Source organism: Nipponia nippon, unplaced genomic scaffold (genome assembly GCF_047370975.1).
Source record: "Nipponia nippon isolate SJK-2023a ecotype South Korea unplaced genomic scaffold, ASM4737097v1 scaffold_3, whole genome shotgun sequence".
In the NCBI taxonomy this organism is placed as follows: domain Eukaryota; kingdom Metazoa; phylum Chordata; class Aves; order Pelecaniformes; family Threskiornithidae; genus Nipponia; species Nipponia nippon.
In genome coordinates, this window is record NW_028262347.1 from 14,101,040 (window position 1) to 14,120,244 (window position 19,205).

General features: G+C 40.4%; 2 protein-coding genes across 6 annotated transcripts in view; one reads left to right on the plus strand and one right to left on the minus strand.

Annotated features, from left to right (window-relative positions):
- GSAP (gamma-secretase activating protein) overlaps window positions 1-1,449 on the plus strand; it is a 47,169-nt gene extending 45,720 nt beyond the window's left edge. For all 5 annotated transcript variants that reach the window (XM_087768000.1, XM_087768003.1, XM_087768004.1 and 2 more), the window contains one exon: window positions 697-1,449. In XM_087768000.1, the coding sequence (XP_087624126.1) occupies window positions 697-797 (101 nt within the window). In that variant the 3' untranslated portion in view covers window positions 798-1,449. The remainder of the gene's footprint in view (window positions 1-696) is intronic.
- CCDC146 (coiled-coil domain containing 146) overlaps window positions 894-19,205 on the minus strand; it is a 76,419-nt gene continuing 58,107 nt past the window's right edge. The window contains exons 14-21 of the mRNA XM_087768006.1: window positions 17,920-18,008; window positions 17,638-17,802; window positions 14,545-14,769; window positions 13,690-13,918; window positions 7,289-7,417; window positions 5,589-5,726; window positions 3,920-4,168; window positions 894-2,702 (exon numbers count right to left, since the gene is read on the minus strand). Coding sequence (XP_087624132.1) covers window positions 2,499-2,702; window positions 3,920-4,168; window positions 5,589-5,726; window positions 7,289-7,417; window positions 13,690-13,918; window positions 14,545-14,769; window positions 17,638-17,802; window positions 17,920-18,008 — 1,428 coding nt within the window. The 3' untranslated portion in view covers window positions 894-2,498. The remainder of the gene's footprint in view (window positions 2,703-3,919; window positions 4,169-5,588; window positions 5,727-7,288; window positions 7,418-13,689; window positions 13,919-14,544; window positions 14,770-17,637; window positions 17,803-17,919; window positions 18,009-19,205) is intronic.

Genomic DNA, 19,205 nt, shown 5'->3' on the forward strand with positions numbered 1-19,205 from the left:
ACCAAAATCAGATCTTCCACCTCAGAAAAGAGTACCCAGATCGCTAGGTTAGGAGGTGCTCTGAAGTAACGGGCATTTTTTTTTTATTTCAATGCTGTTCCATTTTTTGAAATGAAATTCAAATTGGTTAGGGCACTCGCTTCTTACAGTGAACCCAAGCATCTGAAGATTTGAATTCCACTGAAAAAGGAAGGTGCGTTAAGGGAAGCATACTTTTTAGCATTACTGGCTATGCCTTTACTAATAAACAAAATACGGTCAGGATAAGGACCTGAAGGCTAAAACAGGATTGTCCGTGTGTGGATATCATCCCATTTGGGGAGGAAAAAGAGTGAAACCATATACAAACATATGAGAATGTGCCCTGGTACATTTTATGTGCTGGCACAAACATAGCCGCTGTGCTTAAATCTTGTTTTGGATCTCCAGTGTAGAATTAGTACGGAAATCCCTAGCGGCCTCCAGAGGTGGCCTGTCGTTTCCCTGTATCCCACTAACAGGAAAGCTTCTGCCATGGGTGAGCACCCAAATGACTCCACTGAAAGCTGTAGGTATTTTGCGTAAATGGAAACACAGTTGCATCTGTTGCCTTGTCTTTCGGTATTGGAGGTGAAGGTGTTTAACAGACTGCAGGACTGAGTGTCCCAGGACACTTAGGATTTTGTAAATGCTGACTTTCTGACAATGTTCTTCTAGGTGTGCATCCATATGAAAAACAAGGTCATGTTAACGTAAGATTTGTAGAGGAAACAGCACTCAAACACACTATGACGCTTTTGGGCCTCAAATATTCCTGAAATAACATGCTGTTGAAGACAGCTGACTGCGGTACTCTTACATAAATGTACTCACACAGAAGTGTGCAACCAACTTCTTTTGTGTTTGTTTTAAACTTAAACGTCATGTTGTTTGCCAAATAATCTGTAGTTTTGTGTAGCCACCATTACTGACATAAGCTACTCAAAATATCATTTGGTGCAACGTATTAAGGCTGAAATCACTGACTTCTAGATAAATCCTAGAGAAATTCATCTGGCAGAACCCCAGGTTTCCAATGAAATATATCTGTGGTTTCATTGTCTCATGGTGAAGTAGTCAAATAAGTGAAACTACAGCGGCGGTCAAAACAGGCTGTGAAAATTGGTATTCATGTCAATTATTTTAACAAGGTAGACAATCCTGAAAAAGGTAGAGCAGTTGTATTGTACAGTAACAAGAAATGGGTAACTGTTTACTCATTTGGATTAATAAAAGGATTTCTTGGTGTGTTTATGTAAAATAGGTAAGAATAACAAACGATGACTCAGTCTCTGTATATAATGCATCGGTAGTGACGTATTCATTCCTTGTGGAGGCCATCTGTTCCCTTACAGTACTGCTGCCGTTGGAGTCGGGTTCTAATATATTCAGTTGTGTAATTAGTGCAAAATACAATCTTCGTAAAGCGCATCTGGCAGGGTTTTGGTTTGTTTCCTTTAAGATATGTATAATATATTGTAAGCAATGCAGGATAAGAAAAAAGTTCTTTAGAAATTTACCTTAATGGTGACTTGGACAGAGTTTGACTTAATTCTTTCCTTACAACTTTTAGTGTTACACTTCAAACCTCAGCTTCAGAAAGAAATGATGGAGGTTGTTTTTCCTTAATTTTCAACTTTTATTTAAGTTCTGAACTGTGACGTTAATTTAAAAAAGTGGTTTGCTATGCAGAGAAGACCTTAAGTTCTGACACGTAGGATTTCTGCAGTTTTTATTGGATTTAAAAACAACTCTGTCAAAGTTTCAGGCTATTAAACTGGTGAAACTCATTGACAATCTGATAGATTTGGGAGTTTTTCAATAGCGACCTCCGATATTCTGTCTGAGCAGTTTCCACTGATGCTTGCTGTTCCTAACCAGTGAAATCCAAAAAAAATCCAAAAAAATCCAGTTGTCAGGAGCGACTCGGCACGCTCATGGTCATTCCCTCATCATTGCCATCAGTGGAGCAAGAGTTGTGGCTTTCTCAGTAACTGCATAGAGGGAAGGAATATTTTTCTCAATATAATTAAAATTTGTCTGGCAAGCATCCACTCCAATCCCAGGCTGCAGAAAGCCGTGTTGGTGTACTTGTGTAAGCGGTGGGAACTTCGTGTTATATTAATAACAAGAGAAGATTTTCTAGCCTTTTCTTTTTAATGAAATGTATTATAAGATATAATCAGATGCAATAAAACTTCACCTGGAAAAAAAAATAAGCGTAGTGTGGTGATCACTCATTTTTCTTAACATTTTAAAATACTGCACTGCATTTGGGATACCGGGCTCCTCCTAGCCAGGAGAAGGGAACCTGTGTCACTGACTATTGAGCCGTGCTTCTGGCATTAACTACTACTTTGTTTTCGGTATGGAATTTGGCTAAACACTAAGGGACATTCCTTCAGTGCAGTGTAAATGCTATTGACCCTTGAGATTCAGCAACCGGTAACGGCCTCTCCTGCTTTTTAGGTGCTATCTGTTCAGATTTCAATTGGCTTTACAATGGGTTTTCTGAAATGTCGCATATTTGAGCCAGGTTCGCTTGGTTTGAAAGGAGCCAGAGCGCCGTAGGGCCGTGGCAGCGGGAGGCTGTGTTCAGCGTCTGGGACGTAGGCGGCTGGGCGTTGTTCAGCTGTCATGCGGACACAGCCGGGCACCGCAGCTTGTTCCTCTTCTGCAGCACGCTGTGAAAGAAACGCATTTTGATCACATAGTGATTATACGCTTTAAAACTCTGGTACTCTCCTGAGCCAAGGAACAGAGTGCCTAACAAAGGAAACGCCGTTAGTCTAATCCTTAGCGAATCAGGAAACCCAGAGTATTAAGTGTTCATTGAAAGGAAAGTGCGAGTTATTGGCCATGTAGATGTGAGTTTGTCCTTTTAAATAGTGTACAGTTTGAGCCTGTAACGGTTTTGTTATAAAAATTGTAATGAGCGTGCACAGAACATCTCAGGAATGGGATAGTTGTTCTGATGCTTCAGAACATGGCTGTATTTGCGCTGACAGCAGCTGTCCCTGAATACAGTTACTGCCGTGAGCTTGTGTCCACAGCACTGAAAGGAAACTGAGTCATGGCATGGAGAAGTGGCAGTGACACACACGTTTCTTATTCTAAACCAGTTTTACTGCAGCACTTCTGCGTGACTTCAAGTTCTGTAAGTGCATGCACAGTGTATTGCTCTCCCAGCTTTGTGCGCCTTTCAGAGTCCCTTGGAGTGATCAACTAAAGCATTCATGTAGCAGAGCTAATTTCCCATCAGCAAGAGTCCCCTCAGTGTATGCATCGCATTTTCATACTGCTCGCTCTTCTCTGGGCGCTCTCTGCTCAGGGGTCGCTGGTGGTCTCAGCTAAGGAGGCACGGCATCCAGCAGGGCAGAATTTGGAGCACTACTTGGTATGCTGCCCTGCCTGCCCTCGGTGTCTTGCCCAGCAATGCGATTTCATGCTACTTCTGCTCTGATGTTCACTGCATCTGGTGTGTAGAAAACTCTAAACTTATTTTCCCTGAACCCCATGCCCCACCTTCTGCAGCTTTACCCTGAAATCAAATGGAAAGCAATACTCCGCCGATGGCTATCATCTCACCCATCACCCCAAAGCACGGTCACACAAATTACTGTAATAATTGAAGTTAAGTCTTCCTTTTAGTGTAACGTGTTCTCTGCTGAAGATTCAATGCCCAGGTCTAAGCGCTGTGCCAGACTGCAGTTAAAGCTCCGCAAATCCACCGTGCGCCACCTTGGTAGTGGTCTCTGCACCGTCATCTCCACTGACTCCTGGAGCTCCGTGCTTGGCAGCAAAGAGCTGCGCAGCGAGCTGGCACGGCTCTGTCAGAACAAGCTGGAGCAGTGGAAAGACGGGGCTGAAGGTCTCATTGCAACGTATGGCAAAAACTTACCTTAGCTCTGGCCTCAGCTGCTTCTTTTTGCATTTTCTCATTGCGTAATATCTTCAACCATTCGTTTTCTGTTTCTTTGGGAGGGGGAAGGCCTTGATCTATCCTTGATGAGACAGTCATCAAAAATTGTTCCTTGTCTCGCATTTCCTGCTGGAGTCTGATGGCAAGTGCTTGCTTCATGGATAGCTCTGCAACGAGAGCCATCATCTTCTGGGTTCTGTCCTTTATCTTCTTCTGCAGTTCGTTTGTCTGGAGTGAGTAACAATTGCATTTTAGTTAGGGCTTCCCTTTAGACACTGGCTGGGCGTGACGCTTCGGTGAGTGTTGGGTACGTGAAAACAAGTCCAGCTTGACTTGGTTTTAAAAAATAGTTCTATACTTGAAAACGAGTTAATGAAATGGGACGTGCGTTTCTGGGTACGCTGGGAACCACAGAAACTTCCCTAACAAGTCACATCTCATCCAATCCAAGATAGAGGAAAGCAAGTTTGCATTCATCTCCTGCCCTTTTCAGCTGACTAGCAGAACTCCCACTGCCCTCAAAGGCAGGTATTAAACCCCCATTCCCAGTGATCTTGTGCACAATTAACACAATTAACTTTGGAATAAAGATGTTATAAGCCCGATCCTTACAAGATAATGGAGTGATAACGCGGGCACGGCATGGCGGGGCTGTGGAGTGTGAAGTTATCCTTGGCAGGGGGACGAACAGAAAAGGAACAGGACAGGAATCCTTGAGTCTGCTGGGGAGGATTTAAACAAACAACCCCAACAAAACTCAAATGCTTGTTTTTGTAAGTGACTAACAGGGCACGGGGACAGTCAGAGCACTCGAATGTAACATTAGGCACACTGCCGTTTTTACAGTAGTTTATTAGCCCATGGCCATGATTTCACAAACCCAAATAACAGCCATGTTATTTCTCTGTCTGTGGAAAATTAAAGATTTACTATAAAGATGTGTTTTGTTTTAAGCCTTTCTGAGTGTAAACTTAACACCTAAGGAAAAAAAAATCAACCCTGGCCTTGTTTTCCATTAATTACTTAGCATTTTTTTTCTGTCTTTCACTCAGCTCTGCTCTATTTGGAGTTTTTTCATTAAGGAGGTGGGGGTGAGGGGATTTTTGCTCTCCCACAAACAATATTACTGGCAGTTAAGGGAAACAGCTATAATTATAGAAAAGTAACTGTATTGAAAATGATATTTCTTTCCTGTGTGGCTCTCCCTACCTAAGTAACAAGCTTGGAGCCAGATACCACGTTTATCTTTTTCTGCATTGGAAGGATATAGAACTTCCCTGGTTTTTCCCAATTTCTTTTTATCCATAACATCTTTGTTGTGGAAGGGCTGTTAAGTACACAGGCAAAAGGAGGATTCTCCCAAGTTTCTAAGCACTCACACTGAGAAATGACTAATCCTATATTTTGGTGACAGGTACTATTCATGATGTAACTTTCAAAAAGAAAGTACACTCGCCTAACGCGCTTGCTGTCTCGATATTACTGTTATTACTAAATGTCTATGATTTCTGAAGGCTAACGTATGACTTGCCTATCAATATTTCCAGCCACCAGTTTTGTAATTTGCAAGTGAGTCATCTTACCTCTCGCCCAGACGTTATTTCATTTGGTATAGGCTGGCAAGCAGAGCCTGCGATGCCCTTCTTACCCTTTTAGCCAACAGCAGCGTGTCCTGCTTCCCGTTCTCTGCCGTGGCGCGGATTCTGTCCGTCAGCCGGGAAACGTGCTCGTAGAGAAAATCTGTCTCCAGCAACTTCTCCTCCTTCTGCACCAGCTCTACCTCTAGCTGCAGCGAGAAGGAGTAGACAGGGTGTAGGTAAATGATGGGGGAAGGTGCAACACAAGGTGTTGCTGCGATTGCTTGGAGAGCTGCTGAAATAATGCCGGTGAACAGCCAGAAATAATCATTTCACCATCGGTTTTCTCAAAATTTTCACCCTCTCTTCTAAGTATTGGGCCAAAGTTGGGTCAGTTGCTTGCTGTCAGCCGTACAGTTCTTCCATATCAGCCCCCCCCCAAAGGGCGCAAGCAGTTACACTGACGTTATTCCTGCCTTGCTGTGATCTTCTTGAAAGCAATGGGGTTTTTTCTAGTGATTTTTTTTTTTAATCTTCTAGTTCCTTGAGTCATGCTGTAATAAGAAAGTTTCGGCTTTTGCTTTAAATACCTTTACCCTCCTGCTGCTAAAAAAAAATAAAGTATGGGCTCCAAAGACTAAGAAAGAAAGTATTGTGCAACTAAAAGGACTTTAAAATCATGAGGAGATTGAAAGAGAACATTTAAACTTGTCTCACGACTCCAAGAAACCCGGGTTTTTAATGTGCAGGTTGGTAATAGCGGGCGGTGTTGTGGCCTGCTTGGCTACACAGAGCTCCCTCCTGTCAAGGAATGTGGGACAGTAAAGCAAAAAGCTCAAGTAATTCAAGCAGAAGTGTTTCTGGTAAATCCTTACAAACTGGATTTCAGTTGGAACTGCGTGTGCTGCTCCGAGCTTGCTGGTACCCTAATACCTTCACAGCCCCCCGTGAATCCTCCCCAAACACTAAATACAGTGGGGGGAGTTTTGTGCTGCTAGAAACGGGACAGATAAAAATATCTAAGAAAATATCATGGTTGCTCATTCCATTCCTTTACCTTCCCCCCAGACGCCACACAGGAGGTGCCCTGAGATTGGCTTTTATATTGGACCTAATGCTTCATTTTGAAGGCGCCTCTGGCAGGCCCTGGCAGTGCTGCGGTCGGGTGTGCAGCTGCTTGGCCGGCCCAGCTGCCTCTTCCATGAAGATCCGTTCTGTGGCTCCCAGTTCAGCATGGCAACAAAGCGGTACAGCCAAAGCCTGAGAAGGATTATGTTTGATCCTCTGTCACGTACGGAGACTTTGTTAAGAGGGCAGTGGGACTGCCTGTGGCTCAGCCTGAGCATTGCAGTGGAATAGCTAACAGCCAGTTGCAGAAGAATGACAAGTTCGTTCGCTAGCACTTTATTATTTTGCATTTATTCCCCTCTGCCACCTTTTCTGTGCCTGCCCGTAGTGAAGCAGGAGGGGCTGCACTGAAGTGCCAATGATGCGAAAGGACCAGCTAGCAGAGGGTGCTGCGGAGCCAGGCACGCTGCGTGGAGCCCCTGTTTTGCTCCTGCTCACCAGCCTCTGCTGGAAGAAGTCGAGATGTCCCACACCCAGTTGTCCTGGAAAGCAGACGCTGGGCTGGAGTTCCCATTAGCCAATCATCATAATTATTTTAATTCCTCTTACAGAAAGTTTATTTTAAAAATAAAAGATACCATTTGCTTTTTCTAAAAGAGGTCGATCATAGTGTGAGAGCTTGTGACATGAGAAGTGAAGTTACCTGCTCAATCTTTTTTAGTAGCTCAGGTGGAGATGGGTCCTTCCCTCCCAAGTCTCGCTTTCTGCTCTCATTCGCAGGGTCAGCAAAGATTTCCTCCATCCGTTTAATCCTGTCCTTGCACTGGGAATACTAGCAAACAAAAAGCCACAATGGTTATTTTTTCAGCCAAGAAGCCAAAAGCCCCGTTGTTACAACATGGCCAGAGCTGGAAGGTCTCGGTGTGGCTGACTTACACCAGGAGAACAGCACTAAAGCGGCTGGGGTGGCTGCACTGCCAACTCCTGGGCTTGGAAGCAAGACTCCAGCCTTGCTGGGAGACGTTTGGGATGCTCGGGCAGCGTAGGACTAAGCAAAACGATACTGGTCAAATGCTGGGAAACATTTACGTACAAAACCAGAGGTGGACATACGTCATTCTCCTGTCCTATTGCTAACGAATGGGAATTTGAAAAAATGGTAGATTGTGTCACAGAAGGCCATCCCTATAACGCGCAAACACAAAGGGATGTAGGAAGGATGCAAGTGCTTGACAGTTTGGTTGCAAGTTAAATCTGAAAGTCCTTCTTCCCGCTGGTTAGCACTAAAGGTCTCATCCCTATCGGCATCCAAGTTTCCTGCGTTCCATGCACGTGTCCTGAAGTGACTCCGTGGTGACACTGAGCGATGTGGTACTCCAGGAACCCACAGAGGCAGGTGTTCCCTGACCTTTCCGATGCGAGACCTTCCCATGGAATAACACTTCCTAGAAGACACCAGCTGGACACCCGCGCTTTGCATAAATACTCACTGAGGGAGTGACTGGGACCGTTTGTTCACGTTTGGACTTGCAGGACTGGCCATGGTGGGGTTTCGTGCTTTGTTTTGCACCTGGCCATCCATCAGCACACTGTCACTCCAACCTTGATCTACTAGCACTGACATAACATAACCCAAGGAAGTTGCTATAAATGCTAACCATCAATCACAGGTGATGATATTATTAAGGAAATAAGTGGTCACTGGCTCTTAAAGTTAGGAACAGTCAGAAAAAAGACAAAGTAAATGTTTAGATGTTGCTACAGGGATGGGGTTGTTCACTGGAAGCTAACAAGTCATGTTTAACTGGAAAAGGGAAAACTGACAGATCTTCTGGGGTGATAATGAAACATTACCAGAACGCTTGTCTTAAACACTTCTTTTTATGGTAAAAAAAGCATCATGCAGCTCGTACTTTGTCTGAGAGCAGGCAAAGTAAAAACCTTAAAGAACTGTAATGAACAATTTCCTTGTCAAATCATGATTCAGTTTAAAATGAATGCCATTCAGTGTGTAACTACTTTCAGGGGTACTGAAAAGTGTATTTATTTTAATTGTAAACAACTAAAACTCAAGCCCAATAATACACAGAGTGGAAGAAAGTAAGAGCAGGCCCAGCACAAACAAGAGGATGCAGCTATGCTTCCAGCGACATTTCATATCTGGGGCCAAATTTCTCAACCACTAACTCAGGTGAAAATGCCTTGTTGGAGGCAGTGGTACCTTAAGGAGATTAGGGACAGCTCACCAAGTAAAATTTTGCTGGATTGAATTGTTACTTTAGAGAAGAAGGACTTGCAGAAAAAAACACTGTCCAAACCAGAAAAATCCATAAAAATTTTCATGTTAAATACTTGACTTTTATATGCAGTATGAATTGGGAGTGATTAGATGCAGGCTAATCCAAAAGTATGGAAAACAGAGCACATTTAGAAGTAACCACACTATTGTGTGTTTGCTGAAGCGATGCGACTATAGGCATCTTTATTTTCTCCTAATTTGCAATGTTTATCTAAGTTCTCAGAGATTCTAAGCCTTAAAACCAAGAAAGACCCTTCTTTCTTGGAGCGGATTTGACACAGGGGGTAGGAAGAGGCTCTACAAGAGAGGCTTTGCCATGTTTGGTTGTAAACAGTCAGGAGGGAGTGCTGAAGGACAAACAGCCGAGAGGGAACACACGCCTAGGTAAAGGGACTGGTCTGAAAAAGTGGAGGTCTGCTGCTTAGTTTGGAAATTTCAGAGAAGGTAGGTGAGGTACGTAGAGCACTAGAAAAAGGCAAGTATCATACCTATTTTTAAAAATGGGGGGGAAAAGGAGCTATGGAACTATAGATAACTTATCTTCACTTTCTGAAGAATAAATCCAGAACAAATCATTAAGCTTTCTTTGTAGGTAGCTAGAAAAGAAAAAGGGTATGAATAACAGCCAACACAGGTGTGTTGAGTAATGCCAAACCAGCCCAATTTCCTGCTATGATAATTTAACATTTGTGTGGATGACAAATAGTAGGTATCATACATACTGATTTTTGCATGGCTTCGGTATTGTTTCATATGACATTCTCATAAATGAGCTAAGGAAACAGAGTCTTGATGAAAATACAAGGTAAGTACTACATCAGTAGAATGTGGTTAAGCTCAGAGAGACTACAAATACTCTTTGGAGGAGAAGATTCAAATTCAAAATTACCTTGATCTGAAAATAGGTCTGAACAAAAGAAATAATATTAAATAACAAATGCAAGGTGCTACATGTGGGCAGGGAAAATTACCTGTACAAATACACAATCAAGGTCAACTGATTAGATACCCTTTTTTTAAAAAAGTGTCTGGTTGTTATATACATTTACATGAAGATGAATCAATGCGTCATGTTGCAAGAAAGGCTACCATGGTACCTGGACACATAAGCAGGAACGTAACCTGCAATGAATCCTTTCACTCTCAGCCACTGATATTAGGCACTGCACCTCAAGAAAAATAAAGACCAAGTTGCCAAAAATAAAAGAAATAATAGAAAAAAAGAATGATCTAAGAAAAATCCATAAGGGCTGAATGAAAGAACAGGGTTGCGTAGCCTAGCACAAGGATGGGAGAGGAACACGATTAACTGTCTTAAATGAAATGTTGCTGCAGTGAGGAAGAGAATGATCCGTTTGTCATGTCCTTGGTGGACAGAATACAAATCAATGGGCTTACACTGCAGCAAGAAATATCCAGGCTGATGGTTAAGAAAATCTTTCCACTGTTAAGGAAGCACTGGGGTAGCTTGCTGGGGAAACTGGAGTTTCCCAGTGGCAGTTTGAAAGCACAGCTTAGCCCTCTCAGGAATGACGGGCAGTCCGATGCTGGAGTAGGAGCAGGATTGCCTAGAGAAACTCTTTACCTCTCTACTAGCCCCATTTTTCTATGACCACGATGATGTAGTCTGGAGATTGTCATGGGGTTATATTAAAACCTGGATAAATGTCGATGCCAAATGCCTCAACAAAACTGTTAGTCCCTGTTAGTTAGTTGAACTCCGAGGCATGAAAGTCCCATCTACAGTGTCTTGACAGCTCAGCAGGTCTACGTGTTGGACTAATTAATGATTAATGCTAAGTATTTCTCATTGATGCATGAAGGTAGATTAGTTTTCATGGGTCATTTCAGTCAGCAGGAACAGTCCCCTGATGTGCAGTCCCAATTAAAATTTACATAGTTTTATGCCCAGAGAAAACCACCTTAGAATCTCACCAGGTATTTTTTGTGTCAGATAAAGGAATTACAGGAGTATAGGAGACCCAGGTGTAATTTTTGTTCTTCCTGAATTGGCACACAGCCCTGATCTGTGCTTTTCCCCTTCCCAATGGGTACCACAGCCACTGAGATATGGGGTCAGTTTCTGCAACCTATTGAATACAATGTACTCATTCATCCATACCAAGACATGTATCTCTAGATATATCTAGATATATCTATATCTAGAGATATATCTCTAACAGAAATAGATATCCCATCTCAGAACAGCTAATTTAGTGATGATTAAAGCGTCTGTTGAGAATATCTGAGACTCACATTCAAACCGTGTCTCTAAATAAGTCAAAAGATCTGAGTCAAATGCAAACAAACAAATACTGAAACTCTTTCTATCTTGTGAGACTGGATCTTGTTTTCCTTTCAGATTTCTCTCTATATATTTTAAGTATTACCAATGACGAATATCTGTTGTTGGAAAATCATTCAGCATTCAATACTAGAAAGTTTAATTCACCTGTGGAGGGAGAAAAAAGGAAAAAAGTTCTGGGGTAATGGGAGGGCTGGGAAATGCAGGATTGGAGAAAAATAGGGAATGGGAATAGGGATGGGAATAAGGTGACAAAGTCTGAAAAATACCCAAGACTTAAGGAGACAGGAAGGGTAGGAAAAAGGGAAGAATAAAATTAAAGAGGTGCAGGTACAGGATTCAGCCTTCCTAATTCAAATGAAATGTAGGAGTGTTTTGAAGCATCCTTCTTACATGATTCAAAGTTTCATATACAAGCGATGGGGAGAGGTGGGTGCCTTGAGAATAAAGACCTCCAAGAGGAATACTGTGCTCCCTAAGTAGTGTTATCAGCATCTGCCTCCGGAGGCAAAGACACCCAACTCTTTCCATTAATAAAAAGAGACCTTGTTCACTTATCTGGATAATTTGTTCTGTGGGCTCCTAACACAAAGTTAAGGTTAGGCATGCTAGTTCCTACACAAGGTCACAACAGAATGAAGAAATAAAAACTAAGAGGAGAACTCAGAAATGAGATTTACAGTTTCCATTATAGGAGGTCTAAGGGCTTCTGATAGAAATCAGTAGGCCTGCGGTGCACTGATCCTCTCTCCGAACATTTATAATTATCTAAATTGAATCATAGACAAATGGTAGTCAAAAAGGAGCTCCCGTTACCACCTCTTCAGATTTGAGCTTGGTGTTAGAGGTTGGTTTCATAGACAACACAAGTAATTTAGATCTGTATTCACCACATCAAGTCTTGTGCAAATAATCATTATTGTAAGATCCTTTGCACATAATAACTGAACAGATGCTGAGCTGGATTTCAACAGGGGGCCAAATCAGTAATCGGTACAGGAATTAGCATTCTGAATTTGGCAACCAACACCAGAATTCAGACTCAGGCTTATGGCTTTTATTTCAATCATGGAGATAAAGCCAAACAATTCGAAACTGTTTCTCACTAGACATGATGGCTATTGGCAGTGGCAGGAAGAGTATTAATGCTAGAATGGTTGAGCATAAGGAGATGGCTGGGTTAACAACCAGTTTGAACTACATAATATTTGGTAACCACGGTATCTAGTTACATTTTAAAGGCTGCTAAGTGGTTATTTGCCATCGTTCACTGGAAAATCTCTGACTTGGGAACATTTATTAAGGCTACTTCATGTGTAATATCACACCACTCCGTATTTTCCTACTTTTTAATTTTATGTCAATATTGCAAAAAGATTTAAAGCACCTGTAACAATAGCCTCCCTTTAATGGTGACTTCAGGCTTCACATGAACCATCATCACAAAGGAGAAAATTTCAGGAATGCAGAACAGAAAAATCAAAGTTTCATGATTGACTCTGTCAGTTCACAAAAATCATCTGCATTTTGTTAGTGTTTGACGCAGTGACTCTCAGTCTCATTCTAAATCTTACCTGAAAACATCTCTTTTTTTTTTTTCTTTAGTCTATCATCTTTTTTTCATACTCCCTCTGTTCATTGTTTAAATCTGTAACAGCACTGTTACAGTTCTTCGGGGTACAATTTGCATAAGGTATTGTACAACATTTTATTCTTTTAGCAGAGCATACGATTTCTTTAAAAGACCAGAAGTTACAGACAAGTGTAAGCACTATTTAACAGTGAGTCACAGCTCCCATCAATGCAACTGCAAATGGCAATGGTACACCCTAATTTATGATTTTGTGCAGACACTAACAGAATATGTATGGAAAAAATTACTATCTGGAGATAAGGTCAGAAGTAAATGAGCCATTTCAGAAAGCAAGGAAAGAATGTCCCAAACAATGATGAACACTGCAGTTTGTTAATGTCATGGCGTAACTAGAACTAAAACTTACACTGTTTTTGTGTAGCAGAAAATATATGTGGATTGTATCATTGTAGGCAGCAGAGTTTCTAGAGTAGGCTCAGGGTCAAGTGTGAATTGAGTTATTATTTTAGACATTTGAAGAGCTAAGTATATCTCCTACCCTTCCACCTACCCCCATCAATACAGTTTTAACAAATTTTATCTACATTCCCATTTTTTCCCCATGACTCCCATTCTCCAGCTTAGTCATACTGACATTTCAGGCTATGGGGAGGGCTAGCTGAGATTCCATACCCGGGAAGCGTTTGGCGTGTGCGTAGCAAAGCGTATTAGCCAGTTACACAAAAGCATAGAAACTCAAATATCTGAAGTTACAAACATACATTAGTGCTTTGCTAGACAGGTGTATTACTGAACTTTCTGTTTTAATAAACCTGGTACATGCAAACATTTTTTTTCTATGAAATTACCTTAAGTTTTAAAATCTAGAATAATGCAAAGAAAAAGAAGGCTTGCTTTCCCACCAACCTGTATCTGAAGTACCACCAGATGTGCATCCAGGGCATTCTTCACTGGGAGCGCTTTCAACCACAATTGAATCTGTCTCTTTTTCTCAGCTACCTTCAGCTTCAGAAATCTGATCTTTTCATCCATAACTTGCATCTCAATATCTCCATTTCTACACAACATCTCTTGCATGTTTATTTTTTCATATAAAATGCATAGTTCTTCTTCTCGATTTCTGAGCAGAAGACCACTGCAATAAGCCCAAAATGAAAAGGTAAAATTTTAAAAAAATTGACTCATATTCAGTGTATTCCATTCAAGAACATAACTGGCAACCTTGAAAGGTAGTAATAATCTGGGAAAATGTCCAAAGGTTTCACAAATATTATTTTTATATCATGATAATATTTTAAATAGGTAACAAAATAACTACAATGTGAAAAATAGAGAACAAACCATTGCAAAGGTTGATTTAGTCTCTCATATGATTTTAAAAGCTCTTCTGGCCTTCCACAGCATGCATTTAAAAATGGATTAACATAATCAGGGAGCTTTACATCTTCTGCATTTTTATACCTTGTCTGCGTACAAAGCACAAACAGAGCAGGAGGCTACAAGCTCTCAAGGCATTCAGTAGCCAATCCACCATATTTTTTAACAATAGTTCTGAAGAATGAACATCTTCACCGATGGAGAAAAAACATCTGTGTAATGCAAAGCAGCCCTGACATTGCAGTGAGGTAGACTGTTCAGTGAAACATTGTAGTGAGGCAGTCTCTTAGTATTCCTAATTTGGAGTGCTCATAAGTTGAAAAATACTGTTGATTCGTGAATGTCAAAATCAAACACTCTATTACATCAAATTTACATGTATACCTCTCATTTTGTTGCTGAATAGCCCTTTCATATTTTTTGCGTAGCTGCACAATTTCCTCTTCGATGCAGGTGACAGTATTGGCAAGCCTCTCAAGATCCAGACACCGTTGCTTTTTCTTTTCTTTCATCTCGTGCATTATTTGTACAATTTTGCAATAATCGCTTTTGAGACTATCGGTAATTGCGACATTATTTGTATTCTTCAGATGTTGTTTCTGCAATTTTCTTTAACATATCAGAAAAGTAGGAAAGTTTTTAGTCCTTTCAATTTGAAAGCAACTAAAAGCAGAGCTTAAACTAATTCCTCAATACACAAAGGGTCTTCTATGTCACTCTGCTTCACAGAAGCATTACAAGAAGTAGAAAGACTCTCTGAGAACAGCTTCTCTCTGCAAGCTCTTTCCAGCTTGAAGAGAACTGGATTATGGCCCAAAAAAATGCTATAAACGGAGCACTGCACTACAGCTCTTTCCTTCTCCACTGGGTAGCCCAAGGGGACATAAGAAATAAAGTTCAAGAGCAGAAGCATAAACTGTGATGCAAAGTCTTAATGTGTAGAAATCCTGCCCTTCTATTTAAAGAGCGATATTTAAATAATTTTGTGGTTGTGATTCAAAGGTCTCCAAGTTTATTGTTTACACAACCATGTATCACAACATTCACACAAGAAAGAAAATGATCAGTTTCCCTGTTTGACAGATGAGAGGAAAAAAAAAAATCACAGTGAAAGGTTAGTGACAAGATCATATAATAGACCCATAAAAATGAAGAACAGAACTCATTCCAGCGACCTCGCTGGCCACTAGATGATGGTCCCTCACTTAAAATACAGATTCATGTTGCCACACGGATCATTCATTTGCCCACGACGTGGAACTTAAAGAGTTACTGCATTTGACTGTGGTATCACTTCTGATCAAGTATCACTACTTTATCTGCACTGGGGAGAGATATTCATGTCAACATACAGAAGAGGTAGTGAAAGGAGAAGGATAGTCTCCTATTAAAATGCAGAACTGCAGATGAAATATCCTGCCTCCCCTCATGGGCTCCATAATTGCATTGCTGAATTACTCTGTACAAAGCAGTGAGCTGCTTTCTGGTTCATTTCCCCCATGTGTGTAACACTTTCCACTTCCACGGGGTATTACTGAATTGAATTAAACTTCTGTAAAGCAAGTTTCAGACTGAAAGCATGACACTGTTGCAGAAATGCAATGTGTTATTAAACATCTTCTGAAAAACCTTGCTCTTATTTGGACTGATACTCTGTCTGTCCTCCAAATTGTGCATGTTGCAGTTAAGTCAGTGATACTATGATACTAAAATCTATTACTGGGATTAAAAAATTTTTCCATAGGCGAGAGAATTACTGATAATTCAGTACCTCTTGTTAGTTTTAAATCTAGGTTTGCAGAGATCAAAATGCCTGTTGGAGCTTTACTGGAGTAGGGTCATCTACAATAATTAGATATTTCTGCTATCTAGACAATATATAACTGTCTTAGCCTTTTTTCCCCCCTCCTTTCACCAGTAATTAATAGGGAAGGCCTCAAAAAATTTAGCACAAAATGTCAGCTTGTGCATCTTGACAAAATCACTTGAATTACTGAAGTTCCACTTCTTTTCTAGCTACCTCCAGCATGACTTTGAAATCAAGCTACTTGGAGATTCACAATATACTTTGAATGAATGTATCCTGAATGCATTTTTTGGCGTAGTTGTGCAATTTTTTGGCACCAAAAAGAACAGTTTAGGGAAAATCAAATTATTTTTAAACGACTCAGTTTTGGCTGTGTTGTTTTGCATACACATTTAACTATTCACTAGCTTCCTACTGTCCCAACTACAAATTTCAGAGACGTTGTTCTGTCTATATTGCAGAATATCATCACTAGGATGACAAAAAGACGGCAAAAAGACATCTCCACTAAATAATGGTCTAGGAAAAAATAGTCACATGCAGCCTCTGTCTGCCTCATCCTCTTTGTTGTGACTGTAACCTTTCATTTTGACTTGGATTGCCTGGAAATCGAAACCATGTTTTGTTTGATCTGAAAGAAACGTTATCCAATAAACTTCAATTTGAGTTTGAACCAAGAAGCTCAGTTTGTTCTAATTTAATAATTAGACAGCTGCATTACTCGCTAGTGACTCATTTAATAGTACCATGCACCAGTCTATTGTGGAATCACATATGTATTGGACCTCTTTTTTTGTCTAAGGATAAGCAAGTGTGAGTACAACACAGTTGTTCCTAATGAATGAAATAGCATGATCATGCAGATAGTAGAGGCTCAAGAACTATGATACAAAGGAAACGCAATGACAATTTATCCCTTCAAAGGACAGGAAAGTGAGAGAGTAGCCACATAAACTTCAAAAATGCTTCGTGCCACGCACGTGATGCTCAAGCTAATTGTGAAGTGTTAGGGTGACAAGAAATTGGAACAGATTATTTCTGCTCTGGTGAGTGGGTCCAGAGGAGGGCCACAAAAGTGATCAGAGGGATGGAACACCTCTCCTGTGAGGAAAGGCTGAGAGAGCTGGGGTTGTTCAGCCTGGAGAAGAGAAGGCTGAGGGGGGACCTTATTCCGGCCTTTCAGTACTTAAAGGGGGCCTACAAGAAAGATGGGGACAGACTTTTTAGGAGGGCCAGTAGCGATAAGACAAGGAGTAATGGTTTTAAACTAAAGGAGGGTAGATTTAGACTAAACACAAGGAAGAAATTTTTCATTGTGAGGGTGGTGAAACATTGGAACGGGTTGCCCAGAGAGGTGGTAGATGCCCCATCCTTGGAAACATTCAAGGCCAGGCTGGACGGGGCTCTGAGCAACCTGATCTAGTTGAAGATGACCCTGCCAATTGCAGGGGGGATGGACTAGATGATCTTTAAACATCCCCTCCATCCCAAAGCATTCTATGATTCCATGTAAGCATGTTGCTAAATGTCTTTGAATCATGTTTTAAAAATCAGGATAATAACTATCAAGGATGATATAGGCATAGCTGAAGTTGGACTAGATTATCTCTTAAGATTCTTTCTAATCTTGCATTTCTATAATTGTGACCTACAGCTTACTTAAAACTCACCTTTCCTTGGTTATAACAGTATTCCTTAAATTTTCTATTTCATTTCCTATCAATTTTACCCGTTCTTTAATTTCATTTGCTTTTTGCTGAGCAGCATGCACCAAATTTTCACATTTATTCCTTTCATTTTGGATAACTTCATACATTTTAGCAAATCCTTGGAGTCTGAAGAAATGACAAGTGTGAAAGAAATAATTATTATAATTTTATGCATACATTACTTGGATAAAAACTGCTTTAAAAGACTTTTTTTTAGTTAATTTTTAGCTATTATTTTCTTACTGGTTTTGGATTTCTCTTTTCCTCTTTTTATACTCTCTTATTTCAAGATCCTTTCGTTTTATTTCTTTAATAACATTTTGGAGTTGTATCTGAAAGTTAAATAGAATTCAGTGAGCACTTTAAATACATCAAAGAAATATCTTCAAAAAAATGACTCAGAACAGCTGTTCCTCTTAGATGAGGAAAAGACAGCGAAGCGAGATTATTCTAAGAATTTGTTCTAATTATAATGAAATGCTTTTACTGTAACAACATTAAAGAACACGGTCTTTCTATGTATATTAAGCTTACAATGCTGTTATTAATGTAGATAATTTCATGCTGCATCTTAAAATGCTTGGTCCCTTGTAGCTCGAGCTCTGCTGTTTCTATCAATCAGCCTCTGGGTTCCATCACTATATAATTATTTGGCATGTGCACCACTGAAATTGTACCTTTTCAAATAAAATTTCTTTTTTACTCTTTTCTGGCTTTTGAGCAATCATTGATGCTTGACTAGAATGGTACATTTACATTTTGTTATGGCTCTGGACCTTTTGATTTCAGTTGTGTTCAGTCTTTAACAGCCTCTGTCATTAACCTTCAATGGACAGGCCTGTTCTCACCTCCCACTGGTATGAGGAGGAGGAGATTGGTATTAAAAAAGCTGGTGGATGTTGGGTTGCAACTCTGGGCATGTGTGTGTCTTCATTACTTTGTACTGTTTATTTTTTGATCTGTTTATGGACTGATTTTTATTGAAGGTGCAAAGCCTGACATGTTTGTTTACTCTATTTTTATAAACAGTCAAAGATTCCCAAAATGATAGAAGGGTAGCTTATATAATTTGGTTGAATACAGACATACATTGTGGAAGCATAAGTAGTTTGTTCTCATATACAAACCCAGCAGTTAGTATAAACTGTGCAACATCACAGCACATACATACACGATATTATAATGCCAGCAAACTGCAGGCAGCAAACCCAATGAATAGTCCTAGTTTCTGTGACTGTAGCAAAAAATTTCTTTCCATCTTTCTTCACAATAATATAACAATTTACACCTGGAAATGTGTCAGGAAAACAAAAATTTCTGCCTCTCCTTGGAATAAGTAGCAGTTCTGTTTTTCCTTTAATGTCCATATATTTGTAAAATAAAACAAATAGTTGTACTTCCAAGAATCTCAGTTGAGGCTATCTGCTTTTCTGCCTCTCTATTTCATAGGCTTGAAAGAAAATGTCCTTTCAAATACCTTGTTTCAGTTGTGGCATGATATTTTAATATACTACCGCACTGCACCATAA